Source organism: Achroia grisella, unplaced genomic scaffold (genome assembly GCF_030625045.1).
Source record: "Achroia grisella isolate CSIRO2021 unplaced genomic scaffold, CSIRO_AGI_Agris_v1 utg660, whole genome shotgun sequence".
Classification (NCBI taxonomy): Eukaryota; Metazoa; Arthropoda; class Insecta; order Lepidoptera; family Pyralidae; genus Achroia; species Achroia grisella.
In genome coordinates, this window is record NW_026712984.1 from 4,475,447 (window position 1) to 4,491,135 (window position 15,689).

The 15,689-nt window shown below is 42.2% G+C and overlaps 1 protein-coding gene across 1 annotated transcript in view; it reads right to left on the minus strand.

Moving 5' to 3' along the window:
* Positions 1-15,689, minus strand: part of LOC131849863 (anillin) — a 71,187-nt gene that overhangs the window by 11,602 nt on the left and 43,896 nt on the right. Inside the window, exons 9-10 of the mRNA XM_059199995.1 lie at positions 4,581-4,815; positions 3,817-4,006 (exon numbers count right to left, since the gene is read on the minus strand). Of these exons, the coding sequence (XP_059055978.1) occupies positions 3,817-4,006; positions 4,581-4,815 (425 nt within the window). The remainder of the gene's footprint in view (positions 1-3,816; positions 4,007-4,580; positions 4,816-15,689) is intronic.

Genomic DNA, 15,689 nt, shown 5'->3' on the forward strand with positions numbered 1-15,689 from the left:
GCGTCGCGTTTAGCCATTTATAAGTAGATACCGAAATATTCACTGGATTGTAAATAATATTTATGCGTTCTTATATTAAAACGACTGTAGCTTATTTATTAAGTAGGTTAAGTACTAACTTGGATAGGTACTTAAAATCAGCAACTGCGACGTCAGTTTACAAACGTTTGCTATGATGTTAATGATAAATGAATAATTATACCATAGGAAGTGAGTTACATTTATTAAATAGCTACAATTAGTTTGTTAATTGAGTAAATTTAATATTATTTGAGATTCTTAGGCAATGTCATTTAGTAGTTTAGTATTTAAAATAACTGTTTTACTTAGACATTGAACTGTTATCTTCATATACATAAATATAAGATATAATTATTCTAACACCAATAATTTGTAACTATATAATGTATTTACTGTAAGTAGTTTATATAAACTTTCGATTATGGAGCAAAGATACAATTATATGCAATAAATTTAGAATAGATATGAATCAGATTTGATCCTTATTAAATTGTAGAAAAAACCACCCTACAGAATGGTCTTAAGCTTTACTTTTATTTAACACTATTTTCACATCTAAGTACCTATATACATATACTGAGATAAATCGTACTTTATACTAATCAGTACTTAGTAATATAATTTGACAAACATTCAATACTAATAATACAGTCTTATACATATAAACAATATTTATATTATATTTCATTTATATTTTTCATGTATTTGTCATAGAAAAGAGATAATATGGGAATTTAAACGTCAAATATAATAACTACACTCATACATACATTAACAAAAGCGTTAAAATATAATAAAATATGAACCAATACGTTTTTTTACTGAAAATAGTCTACTTCAGCAAGTCTATTAGATCTAGAGATCTATAGTACAAGTTTCGACCTAGTTCAGACTCCATACTCTTGCAAGAAATAACTTGTAGGTTTAAATATAATTTATTGACATTGTAAGATTCCTTGTGAGCAATAAAAATAATATTATTATTATTATTATTTTGTTTTAAATGTATCTGTTACATTTATATATTCATACTCATGAAAAAAATCAACATAGTAATACACATATACAGTATTAAATTCAAATAGTTTCTTAATTTGTGCTAAACTAAATTGCAAACACTTCAAGTGTAATACTAGAGCTCGTGGACCGGCTTCCGGTCAACTCGAGCGTAATGTTAGCAATTATTATGAAACATAGTAATAATTTCATAATGTCACGGTAAGGATACCAGATTATATCGTACGCGTATCTGTAGAGTATTAAAAATTACCCAAAAGTTACGTAATTCTAATTAAATTAAAAAAAAAAAATTGTAGAGTAAGCGAGGATCGAGATACCGACAATTGTTTTTCCCGGAGGATCATTACTGGAGAGTTACTTAATTCGAACATTTAAGTCAAAATAAGAAGTAGTTAAGAGTAAGTAAGGACAGAAATTCATACACTATATCCTGAGGAGATAAAAACCATTGCTTGTAAGAATATTCTTCAAGTCTTGTCCCTGACGGGCCTAGATAGCGAACTTTGAAAAAGGGCGAGCACAATAGATCTATGTAGGATGCAGTGTTACAGGTGTTAACCCCTGACAATATCCCAATACCCTAAATAAAAAAAATTACTGAGCTACTGATTTGTCTAGTCCACGCAATACCAGAGGTCTATATAAGTGCCAAAAATAATCCGAGAGACAATTCTTAAAACAAGATAAAAAAAATATCTTAGTATCGAAACTTCAATACGTGACTTTTATACAGATAGCACATTTATGAAAGAGCAACCTCTTATTCACTTATACTGTACGTAACCGTAAATCAACCAGTTGGTGTGATTAAAATTTTGCCAATCGGTCCCTTGTCGCTTTTCAGCGATCTTTTCAGTTAAAACTGATCTAACCAAAGAAGTAAAAATAATGAAGACATAGGCTGCTTATAATGCGAATAAAGGGTTGTAAGGGGTTAAAAGATTGTATGGAAGTATTTTAAAACTCTTCTAGTTTTAAAAATGACAATACTTGATACATTAAATTAAAATAAAAAAAAAATTGTCCCTTAAAATATGGGATGAGTTTGTACGGATTTTCGTAATTTTTGAAGCAAGAACGACGTCATGCATATCCAATTTGTAAAATAATTATTATAAATAATTAAAAATGCTATACAAGCTCATTAGTCCAAGCGGACGAAGTCGCGGGCACAGCTAGTAATACTATATGTGGTGCTGTTACTGCGTAGACTCGTATATCCTTGCGACTACCAGCTAAAACGCGAGACAAAGGTATGAAGTAAACCGGTTAAGGTACATTAACGCTGACCTTCTTGTGGAAACCATGCCACGGGCAAGGTTAAATCCTTCTTAATGATAACTATCGGCAGTTCGTTTGTAAAACCTATTATTGTGCGTACTTTCCTTACAATAATTATCTTTACGCTAGGATATGTCAAGTGGCACGTATCGAACACTAACTCATAGTACCTAATAGGGATGGCCGATATTGGATAAACATCGATATCGATGTATAACTGTCGATGTACGATTAATATAGAATGAAAAATATCGATATTAGAAAACATCGGTGTTTTAGGTGACAATGTATATATGTATCTGCTTGAACCGTAAAAGTAACGACTAATTGAGTAACCTTACAGTTTTGTTTCTTTTAGGCTGCTACTTGATCCTGTCTTTAAGATCGCAATAGTAAGACCGCCAAGTGACATAAAATTCCTCTTCCGTTTATTTTGTCTTTAATTAACATTAACTTGGCATCGATGTCGATATTATTGAGGGCTAAATATCGATATTTTCCCACTAAACATCAATCTTTATTCAATATCGAGATATATCGGACATCCCTAGCTGGTAGATCTTCACGTTACTTTTCTTCCCGATTAAGAAGAAAGAACCATATGCCAAGAAGGCCTATTTTTTACATGAAATAATAGTAGAAAAGAGATAAGTACATATATTAAAGTCATCAAAAACATTCGCAGTCAAATTTCAGTCTAATTCTTCAGGCACTACATTCGCTACCAGTCCATATTAGTTATTTAATATCAAGCAAAACAATTATTGCTTAAATACAACCTTATCTTATACTACATATAGTACAATATTGAGTGTTTATAATTTTAATAAATTATTCTGTCTCTGAAATTCAATAATATCATCTTACTAGATCAAGATTACAATATGATAATATTCATAGGAAAGTCAAGTGAAGTCTAAGTGAAATTCTAGTATTAAGCATTTCACTTGTGGGTAATGGCTTTTATTGAAATGAAGGCATCAATTTTACGGAAATATAGACAATATATTATATTTGTACACTTTCAAATTTTCATGTATTTATTCATTTATAATGGAGCCATTATAAATTAACATTGGTATCCGAATGTTCTGCATATATAAATAATATTTGGTACTATACGCTTCAAATATCAAACAGGCAGTAGTGAAATACTAAAACTATCCCGGAAATAAGCATCAATCATTTGTAAGATATAAATAAATATACATCACATAACACTAGCACTTGTTTATATTAATGTCATTGATGTACTATCTTATACAGTATAGTCACGAATACCATTAAAATTTCTGCCTTCATTCCTTTGGAAAACTATTAAAAATGAATCAAACACCGAGTTCCAGTCAATATTCCTTCTTGCCACCAAACGACAATCATATATCTTCTTGCGAATCTATTCCAGCCGCCATCTTGAAATTTCCCGCCAAAAACAACCTGAAAATTCAGATGCAAAGGAAAAAGAATATACATTCTAACGTATAATGTCCACACCTTGAGCCGCCGCAGTCGGAATATTCCTCTGGCGTATGAGAATTATCTGTCTCTATGTCCGATAAATGTGGATACAGACTAGTTGGTTGTTGTAACACTGCACCATTGGCTCCCTTCTTATCATTTACTTTAATTCTTTTAACGTCATCTAATACTGACAGTACTACTGGCGAGTCATGGGATTGTGAACCTGGAAAAGAAAACATATTTATTAAAATACCGCAGACAAAATCAATTTTATGCCAATAACAAAAAGGTCCACTATTACATGCGTGCCCAACAATGAAATTAACAAGACTGTTTTCAATTACATTAGTAATGCAGTAATGCAAAATAACGAATTAGATTTTTGCTATTAAAAATATATTGCTCCATTTGCAAAAAAAAAATGTTATAGGCCGTTTGCTAAGCATTTCTTGAATACAAATGAAGGAATCATACTACGTGAGGTACGAGGTTGAACAACAATGTGATTGTCTTGATAGTAAATTGAATATATTATCTAAGTAGGTATAAACGTAGATTTCCATTTACTAACGAAAATCTACTTAATTGTAGTGACTCAGGTACTTCCGGTTCAAAAATGACCACTTTCGAAACTGACTCTTTCTTAGAATAACCAAATCCGGTTTATATTATGCGAATGTTTGAGTCACAAAGAATTTTTCGTTAACATTTTCAACTATCTACTTTTTCATGTTTTTTTTATAATTATGATGCGGCAAAGCAAATAAATTATACGGAAAAAGTTTCAAACTGCTTACTTCGTCTTTTAACGGGTTGTGATCCAATTATTTTCTCCTTATTCGTATCACTCTCCTTATCACAGGGTTGTTCCTTATCATTCACCGTTTTAGGTATATTGGATATAATTTCTGGCTTCTTCCCAGCCAGGGCTAAACTTGTCGTGCTGCCCATGAGTGGCGCATTCTCTGATGGATCATGTTCACTGTGATCGTCGTCAGAATCATCGTGTTCTTGCGACTTCTGAGGATTGGGCTGAAAACATAAATGGGAATAAAATAAATAATCTGAGAACACTGAAATATTCTGTTATAGTACTATGACTATTATATCTACAAAGTATAGGATGACAATCCGTAAAAATTAAGACATTCAGGCGCCAAGGTATTAATTAATTATTTATTATAAAGATTATTATTTAAAGATTATTATTATTAATTAATTTTCAAAGGTGCAATTATTGCAAAGATGTTTTTTTTTTTAATTAACCGTCTCCCATTTTATTCTTCTTTATTATCTTTGCATAGAATAAAACAAAGTCGCCGCTATCTGTTTGCTGTTAACCTAAGTTTTTAAATTACGTCACGGATTTTAATGTAGTTTTCAGCAATAGATATAGTGATTCAAGAGGAAGATTTATATGTATAATACATGCGTGTTATAGTATAGAACCAGCCGAGAAATTCAAAGATGTCTAATGCATTCGTGGGAAGGGACGGTTCGCTGTTAATAATAATAGCACTTAATGTTAGAGGTGCTTGCTTATATTTCGTTTCAATAATTAGAATGACAAACAAGCTGACACTCCACCTGATGGTAAGTGGTAACAGTCGCCTATATACTTGTACATATGTATGTCTATAATACATATGGCTTCCTAATTATGTAAATTATCATAGAAAAAATTTATAAAACGTATATTACGACATTTATTATACACTAGCTGTACTCGCAACTTCGTCCTCGTGAAATTTAGCAAAAACTTAGGCAACTTTTATTTTAATTAGAGAATTTTTCTAAAATAAAAGTTGCCTAAGTTACCTTAGCCTTACATCAGCTACCTGCCAATAAAAGCCCTTCAAAATCGGTTCAGCCCTTTCAGAGATTAGCCAAAACAAACAGACAGGCAGATAGACAGCAAAACATTGTAAGAAATGTTATTTTGGTGTATACCCGTATTTATATTCATATATATACCTAACGTAAAACCGGTTATTTCAATATTACAAACAGACACTCCAATTTTATTTATATGTATAGATTTCTGCTCACAGTCAGCGGTTCTTTGTTTTGAATTTCGTTCTATTTGAAGCGACTGTTGCAGCCATTGCAACCCTATACCCTCCATGAGTCACGACTTCACACTTTATTCTTTGTTCAAGAGTTTTACGACTAACAATCTCGCCGTTACCAGCATGTTCCGTACGAATAAAATATTTAACTATAAAGAATGTGTTGTGGCTCGTATGGGATGAAGAGAAACCAATAATTTAGTAGTATCCGTGGATTGATTTATTTGTTTTTTTTTTTTTTTTTTCGGACTACTCTAATGCTGTTGGCCGTAGCTGGCCTTTACAGCTTCACCGGACGTTATGGGGCGAGTGCAGATGGCACTCCAAACCCGCGGAAGGACTTATGGAGCGGCTGAAGGCCAACTCCTGCCCGACGGATACGACTTTAGTCTGAGGGCACCACTAGGGGTTCGAACCTCGGCTCAGGCCGTCGTAATTTCGATCCCCGTTTGAATTGGACGGGGGATCGATCGGAGGGGCGCCCGGGGGCGCCGGTGTGTAGCGCCCGGGCGCGCGCAGGCGCCCGGTTGAATGCGCGATATTGTGTGTTTGAGGTCGTCGTCTTCGCCGGCGAGGACGGTGTCGTGTGTGTGTGTAAAAGTGTGGTCGGGGTGGAACGGGTGGGCCCGTGGGGAGGTTACCTGCCGTTATGGGGTCGTCGGGGTCAATGAGAACGTGCCTCGGGCGACGTTGTCGCGTATGTCGGATATTACTCCTCGGTGCGTAGTCGACCGCACTGACTATAAGCGGATTAGGGTGGGATTGGGCAGAGTCGAAGTAGCGTCGAGACGCTTCCTTCATAAACTGCTTGATGGAGGGCAAATTAAGATCGCGGTGGAGATCTACGCTGCGAACGAACCACGGCGCACCGGTGGCTCGACGCAGAAACCTATTCTGAATGACCTGCAGTCTGTTGATTAAGCAGTAGGGTATGTGGGCGAATACGGGACTAGCGTAGGTCATGATGGGACGGATGCAAGCCTTGTATAATGTCAGCTTGTTGCGAAGCGACATTTTACTGTGCTTGTTAATAAAAGGATAGAGTCGCCCTAGTATAAAGGCGGCTCGGTCGCGTACACGCTTGATGTGAGGACGAAACGTTAGTTTCCTATCTAGGGTGACGCCGAGATATTTCGTTTTCGAAACCCACGGGATGTTTTGGCCGAATAGTTCGATCGGGTGATTCATAGAGTAATTCCCTGCTAAAGTACACTGCTGCACTTTTTTCGGGATTGATATACCATTCGCCCAGTATCGTTACGGCTTTCTGAAGCCGTCTGGCTATTGTCGCACGGGACTTGGCGGATGTAAAGAGAGCCGTGTCATCGGCAAACAGCGATATTTCGACTTTTAAGTCGGAGAATTTGGGGATGTCGTTGGTGTACAACGAGTAGAGCATCGGAGAGAGGACGGCGCCCTGAGGGACGCCGGCTCGTATGGGGTGCGGGTCGGATAACGCTCCGTTTATACGGTAGCGATAAGAGCGATTCGACAGGAAATCTCGTACAATGAGTACTAGCCTGTCGGGGACACCTAACTGATGAAGCTTGTAAATCAAGCCGTTGTGCCAGACTTTATCGAAAGCCTTAGCCACATCGAAAAATAGGACGCCTGTACCGCCTTTGGGGGACTTGGTGGCGAAGTACAGAGTGTTTTTGTGAATGTGCTCCGTGATGCGGTGCACTTGATGGACGCATGAGTGTTTGGCTCGGAAGCCAAACTGCTCATTGATGAGCAGGCCTTTGGAGTATATAAACTCCTTTAGGCGGGCGAGGAGGATTCGCTCGTACAGCTTGCCTATAGCCTTGAGGAGGCTGATAGGACGATAACTGGACGGGTCGGATTTATTTTTACCGGGCTTGGGGATGCCAATGACCACGGCTTCTTTCCAGCTGTCTGGAAATATAGCGTTGGACAGCGCCGCGTTAAAAATAGCGACGAGTAATAACAAAAGTTGGGATGGCAGACTTTTGACTAATCTATTCGATATGCCGTCTGAGCCGGGTGATTTTTTGATAGGTAGTTGTTTAACTAGCGTTTTGACCTCATCAAGCGTGACTGGTGAGAGGGATTCGGTGGGCGGGGTGGACGCGATGCGTTCGACTTCGGTGTCTATCTTCTCGAGATGACCTGCCTCGACTGGGAGCGAGCTGGGGGAGCATTGGGCTTCTAAGTTGGACGCTAGACACTCAGCCTTGTCTTCGTCGAAGAAGGCTATAGTGTTGTCGGGTCGGACTAGCGGGGGCATGTCGTTTGTCTGTTGGTCGGTTTTGAGAGATTTCGCTATGCGCCAGTACGCGGTGTGGCATGGCGTAAGCTTGCCCCACCGGCCGTCCCGGATCTGCGCGATGGCTATATATCGCAGGGACGGTTGTTTTAGCGATTACGCTCTAGTGGCTGCGTTCTTATCGCTTAAAACTTACGTCATAGCTGCCAGCGACGGTCGTCCGTTCCCTGGAGCAGTCCTTGACTGCCGACTGCAGGTGGTTAGTAAGCGAGTCGATCGCAATGAGAGTGTCCTCGGTGGACTCTATGACGTCGGGAATACGGTTTAGTATCGGTGTGTCGGTCGATTCGAGAGATTTCTCGAGTCGTTGCCAGTCTGTTATTGTTTTGGTTGGTAGTGGCGTGTCGGGCGGAGGGCCCAGAAGGAGGGTTACCGGTCGAAGTTAAGCTCGGCATGGACTTCTGGGGATAAAGCAGTGCCATGTCCAGATGTCGGGTCGGTGGTTCACGTTATGGGGATAATGAGTAGGGCGGAGCGGGGCGATTATCTCGAATTCGAGCGAGTCGGCTAGTCTGTCTAGTTTGTGGCCGTTTGTCGTGGACACGTGGCAGTTCCAGCGGGTGTGTTTACAATTCAAATCGCCAGCCAGAATGGTGGCGCTGTTGATATCTAGGTGGGCGCGTAGGTCGCTTTCCAGCAGTAGTTTGCCGGGAGGCTGATATACGGATGCCACGGCGAGCGGTCGGTGGCCGGTCATGCCGAGAAGACAGACGGAGGCCTCCATATGAGTGAGAGGCGGTGTTTGTAGCGGTATACAATGTAGGGACCGTTTATAGTATATGAGTGTACCGCCGCCTCTACATATATAATTGGCGATTCTAGGATCGCGGACTGAACGTTTCAGTAGGGTCTCCTGCACGAGGAGAATATCGACTTGGTGGTCAGTAAGAAAGGAGGCGATTTCCTCCATTTGTTTTTTTAATCCGAACGCGTTAAAAAACGCTATTCGAACGGACCGAGGCTTTTCTCTCTGAGCTCGAGTACCCATAATTACAGGTTAAAATTGAGGATGGCGGTAAGTACGCCGATGTGCTCGCAGACGGCTGCGAGCCTATTTTGAGGCGACTCCTTATACAGGCGGAGCTTGGAGGCCAGAAGGGCAATCTCGTTAGGGTCGATGGTGCTGGCTAAGCGAGCGACCAATGCGAAGTCCTGCGCAAGCTGCCGTTGGCCTTGGGGGCCGCGGGCAGTGTTTTGGGGACGGGTTTGTGTATGGGCATGGGCGGGGCCGATTGGGCGGGCGGGGCCGACTGGGCGGGCGGGGCTTTCTGGGCGGGCGGGTTGGGTGCTACCTTACGGGGGTTTAATCCAGGCATTATTACGAGTGGCTCGGGTTGTGTTTGACTTGGCGGGGGCACGTGCCGGAGCACGGTTGCCCTGGGTGTGGGTGGCCTTCTTTTTGGCGGGACGTGGGGCGCGTGAACAACCGCGGTAATTCGCGGTGTGACCCTCTGTGAGGCAGAGGGTGCAACTGGGGGGCGTGGGGGTGTTGGGCCTACGGCCGCAATCTGTTGATCGCCTAGGCACTTGACGCAAAAGCGAAACAATTACGGGCAGAGTGCCCGTATTTTAATGCTTGCGAGGCGCCTCTACGGAGAGTGAGGATAGTTGGCAAACGCTCTTTATATCAAAGATCGATTTGCCTTCTGGGGATAAGTCTAATACGACTAGAACAAGGTCGATAGCGGCCTTGTTGCGTGAGCGCGACTGGTACATACGATGTACCTCGTGCGCTGGGTAATTCTGGGACTGAAGGTCCTCAAGGATGGAGTCTGTTGAGAGCTCCTTGGGTAAACCGCGTATTACAACGCGGAGCTTTTTTTCTCTTCCTAGGTGTGATAACCTATGTTTTTCTATAGACGACGATGGTCGTCAGATGATAGGACTGATACTTTGATCCCTATTGAGGTAGCCTTAGCATGGCTGAAATTGATATGCTTGTTTTTAAGCATATTGGATACGGTGTTCCAGGCACTTTTGTCCTGGATGATGACGGGGGGCGGGGCTTTGGTCTCGGGGTGCGACTTGCGTGCACTCGGACCGGGGGCGGTTTTAGCGGTGCCGTCATGGGCACGCTTTGTTTTGGCTGGCTGGGAGCCCTGGGTCTTCTTGGCACGCTTGTTGCCAACAAGAATAAAATCGTCCTCGTCTGAGGAGACCGGGGGGATGGGAGAGGGGACGTCGCCGTCGCGGATGGCGTCGAGCTCCATACTAGGAGCGTCAAGCTCCGCGACGGAGTCGTCCTGCTCCATGGCGGGCGAGGCGGGTTCGGCCTGGTCGGCTTGGGTCGGGGGAAGCGGCGGGAGCCGTTGCGAGTCGTCCTCGAATTCGTCAGTGTCAGTGTTCGGTTCGTCAGTGTGAGTCATCATTGGGGACGCGGGGGGCGAGCTGTACACTAAGGGCTTGGCGGCTTTGAATGCTATAAAAGCATTTAAGATGCCGGGACACTTTTTTTCCAGGAACTGGAAGAACAGAGGCATATCGGCCTCTGATAAGGACATTTTTTTTTGAACAGTGGTAATGTTAATTACCACTGTTCAAAAGAATAAGAGTAGAAATAGTAATATAAAACAATACAATAACAATACAACACAATAACAATACAATACAATGAAACAATAGGGTAATCAGTACTTAAGATAAGGAGTATACGACGGTGTCAGCATGCCGGGTGAGGAGTGAGTGCCTATTGATGATTTAAACTATCAACTTATGTGCGTAAAATCATGTCATTAGTATACTATACAAACATATCCATTCATGAAGTGAGAAGGCAATCTTGTCGCACCGGGTTTATAAATCGCGTTGCGCCGGCAGTTGGCGCGTAGCTGTGTTCCACTACTCTTGTGTGCTGCTACAGTATTCCCCCTCAAGCGAAACGTACCGGTGGCTTGACTACACGACCGTATCGAGTTGTCTTCGGAACTGAACTGACGGGCTGAGATGCGTCGGCGGGCACGGCAGGCTGCGTACATACGTCACTGTTTCCATTGTTGATAATATACGCAGGTTTCACACGGTCAATTGATGGTAGCTTCCCTGTGTGGTAATTGGACGGTGAATAATTTTCCGTTCCTTCTAATCACTTCGTAGGGACCCTGGTATGATGGTAGAAGCGGTTTCTTAACAGCATCCACACGAATAAATACTTGTTTACATGTTTTCAAGTCTGGATGTATGAAAACTGAACGGGCATTGCTGTGGGACTGGGCCGGTACTGGTCGTAACTCATTGATTATAGATTGTAGTTTTTTTACGTAGTTATAATCCATTGAGTCGGCCGTTTGCGATCTAAAAAATCGCCTGGGAGTCGTATGTTGTGTCCGTATGTTAATTCGGATGCACTGACTCCAGTGTTTTCGCGGCGCAGTCGAGTAGAATGGTAGGTAGCTCGTCGACCCAACTGTTGGTGGTGAGTCTGGCTGTGAGTGCCGTCTTCATACATCGGTGCCAACGCTCGACTAGGCCGTTGCTTTGTGGATGGTACGGCGTGGTGTGTATTTTATTTATACCGAGTAAGTTGGTTAAAGCAACGAAGAGGCGACTTTCAAACTGTTTTCAGTCGTCAGTCTCACCGGGCAGCCGAATCTGGTAATCCATGTAGACGGTGCGGGCAACTGTGTCGGCTGATACATCTGACACGGCGTATGCTTCAGGCCATCGGGTCGCTCGGTCTATCATTGTTATGACATAACGGTGCCCGGTGGGTGACGTTCGAAGCGGGCCGACGATATCGATGTGTATGTGTTCAAATCGCTCGGCTGTTGGAAACGTTGCGACAGTGCTTCGTGTATGCCGTTGTATCTTGGTTTTCTGGCATGCAATACAAGCTTTAGTCCATTTTTTTACGTCGATATTCATGGATGGCCAGAAATATTTCTTCTGCATGAGTTTCCGTGATGCTCTGATACCAGGATGACTGAGTCCGTGAACAGCATTGAACGCTTGAAGACGGTACTCTTGTGGTAGATAAGGTCGAATTGCTGTGGCGGAGACGTCGCAGTAAATTTTCTTTGTTGAGGTCGGTAAAAATATTTTCTTTAGTTTTGTATTGGGTTGAAGTAATAGTCTTTGTATATCTCCATCTCTTTCTTGCGCGTCTGCCACTGCGTTGTAGTCGATTGGAGAGGGACAGGAGATAGCTTCGATGCGAGAGAGCGCGTCAGCTACGATGTTGTCCCTGCCGCTTATATGACGAATGTCGCTGGTAAACTCGCTGATAAATAATAGTTGCCTTGTACGGCGCGGCGTTTCGTTGTCCGATGATGCTTTCTGTAGAGCGTAAGCGGCTTGTGGTCGGTAAAGATGATTATTTCTCTTCCCTCGTTTATTTGTCTAAAGTGTTTCACCGCCAGGTAGACAGCTTGAAGCTCCCGGTCGAATGTGGAAAAGTTGCGTTGTTGTGAATTTTTTTGAGAAATAACCCAATGGTTGCCACCTATCGATCAGTTGTAGTACGGCTCCCGCGCATTTGTCGGATGCGTCACACATTAATGCGAGCGGAACGGAGTGATGCGGGTAGCGAGATGGGTTGCGTCTTGAATGCATTTCTTGCAGTTTTCAACGCTTGAGATGAATTTTCATTCCATTCAATGATCGACTTGTCTCGTTTTTTTGTATTATGGAGATATGTATGTAGCGGTGCTTGTATTAATGTTTTCCCGGTAGTAATTTAACATACCCAGGAAACGTCTTAGTTCCTCTACAGTCTTCGGCTTCGGGTACTGAGTAATGGTCTGGATCTTCTCTTCTGGTGGTTTGATGCCTTCTGGTGATACGTTATAGCCGAGGAAGAACTTGGCGTTTACCGAAGGTGCATTTGGATGGGTTGATAGTGATTCCGTACTCTTCTAGGCGTTGAAGCACTGTGCGTAGGTGTTGCCGGTGCTGTTCTTCATCAGCTGATGCAACGAGGAGGTCATCAACGAAACACGAAATCGAGGCCACGGATCGTGTGAAACGCTGGAATGTCTGTCCAGCATTCTTGAGACCCGGACACATCCTCGGGAATTCAAATAAGCCGAATGGTGTGATGATTGCTGTCTTCTCTATGTCTGCTGTGTTGACGGGGAAACGCCCGGTTCAGGTCAATTGTGCTGAACAGCTGTTTCCCTGCGAGTTGGTATATATTATTCGTGGTATAGGGTAGCGGTCTGGTTTGGTTAATGAGACGTCTGTAGTCACCACAAACTCGTAGTTCGCCGTTCTTCTTTGCCACAACATGTAATGGACCACGGACTCTTGCTGGGTCTGCACAGGCCTTGGCTCATCATGTTCTCGAATTCCCTCTTGACTTGTTCGTAGCGATGTGGTGGTATGGGACGAGGGCGGCAGTGTACGGGTGGACCGGTGGTTTCTATGAAGTGTTCGACGTTATGTTTCGAATTTAACTGCATAGCTGTTAATCTTGCGATTCCCGGGAATTCAGCCAATATGTCATGGTACGATCTCTGTAAGTCGATACTTCGTACAGTGGGTTGATTGGAGATACCAACTGGTACATTGACTGACAGTTTTGTGGTGTTGTCGATAAGTTGGTATATTCTTGAGATCGACGATTTGACGAAGGAAGTCTGCGCCGAGGATCGGTTTGTTTACTGCAGCAATGATGAATTTCCACTTGTATGGTCTTCGAAGATGCAAATCGATTTCCAATGTCTTCTCGCCGTAGGTATATATAGTGTTGTTCGCGGCGTAAAGATGGAATGAGGCAGGTCTGGCTGACGTGCCTTTTCTTTTCGGTATGACGGATATATTTGCACCCGTGTCTACCAAAAGGGTCTTCCTGTCGGTGACAAATAGGCGGTAAGATTTTTCTTCAACGTTGGAATCCGCCGTTGCCAACGTTCGATCTAGTTTTCCGATCTGTGTTCCATATTAAAGCTGCAAGGTGTAGTGCAGCGTCTTGCATTCTTGCCAAAGCGACGATGATAGTAGCAGTACGGTGACGGTGTAGCGGAGCGTGAGCGAGACGGAGATAGTCCACTGCGCGACCGTGAGTAGGGTCGGCGCGTGAGATGACGCTGTTGTTGCGGCGTGTGGTTGTTATGCGACTGCGACATTCTGCGATTTCTAGTTGTAATTTCCTTATCTCTTCGACTATATATTGGGAGTCGATTTGTAGGTTGCAGCGGTGTGGCTGACGTGGAACAGATCTCCTGGCTTTGTTCCATCATCTTGTCTGCAAGCTTAGCGAGTTCGTCGAGTGCAGTATCCTTGCTGATGGTGTCGCTGACCACTAGGACGGATCGTACGTGTGGAGGCAAGAGATTCATCCACATCAATCTCAGCGTGTTGTCAGGAACTTTGTTTCTTCCTAGATTGCGCATGCGTCGTAACAGCTGACTGGGCTTCTGGTCTCCGAGCTCCATGTCGGATAACAATGTCTGTAATTGTTTTCCCTCCGATTCTTCATAGACGGATATGAGTCGTTCTTTTATGACGGTGTACTGCTTGTCACTGGGTGCGTTTAGGAGATCGCATATTTGCTCGATATCTTCTTTTTGTAGCTGGGCAATGACCATTTGCGACCGCTGTAGTTCGCTTTTCTTGGGGTCGTTGGTAACAGCTTCGAAAGCGATGAACCATAATCGTGGTTTATCTCGCCAGAATGGTGGTACACGCATTGATAGTGCAATGCCGTCGACTTCTTGTAGTGTTGATCTGTTTGTAGTGGCTTCTTGATTCGTCATCTTCAAGTAGTTTCCCGGGTGAGGTTGTGTTCCAGTAGGGGTCACCAGTGTTGTGGCTCGTATGGGATGAAGAGAAACCAATAATTTAGTAGTATCCGTGGATTGATTTATTTGGAATGCTTTACAACTTATGTGCGTAAAATCATGTCATTAGTATACTATACAAACAGGTGATTCCATTCATGAAGTGAGAAGGCAATGCTAGTGCGCTCCCGCTCGCACCGGGTTTATAAGCGCGGCGATCGCGTTGCGCCGGCAGTTGGCGCGTAGCTGTGTTCCACTACTCTTGTGTGCTGCTACAAATGCTTTGTCTTATAAAAGGATCAAATCAAATTGTTTCAAATTTGCATACAAATTGAATCAAATTGTATGTAAATTTGAAAACACATTTTTTAGTTTTTAGTAATATAATTAAACGATTTTCAATGTTGGTCAATTTTATCGATGAATCTTTACATTTTTGGTATAAAATAAAACTTGCAGATATAATTCGATTTCCTATGTTCAAAACATACTAAAATAAAAAATTAAGTTTCGCTAATCAATTTATAAACATTATATAATTTTCATTAGTTATTAGAATCCATAATAAACATATAAGTATAATTTATATATAATGGATTCTAATATATGATATGTAAAGCTTGACTGTGAATTAAGATCAACCAAAACTGTAGTACTTAAGTTTAAAGATACAATAAAAGTAATGACTCATCAAAAGCGTGACATGAACCCAGAGTCAACGCTCTCAAATTCTGTGATGCAAAGCGATGAACTTAATGTCGCTGTATAACGTATTAACTCAAAATACTACCTTCCAACGCCACAAATTTTTAAAAAAGATCAATAAGAGATGAT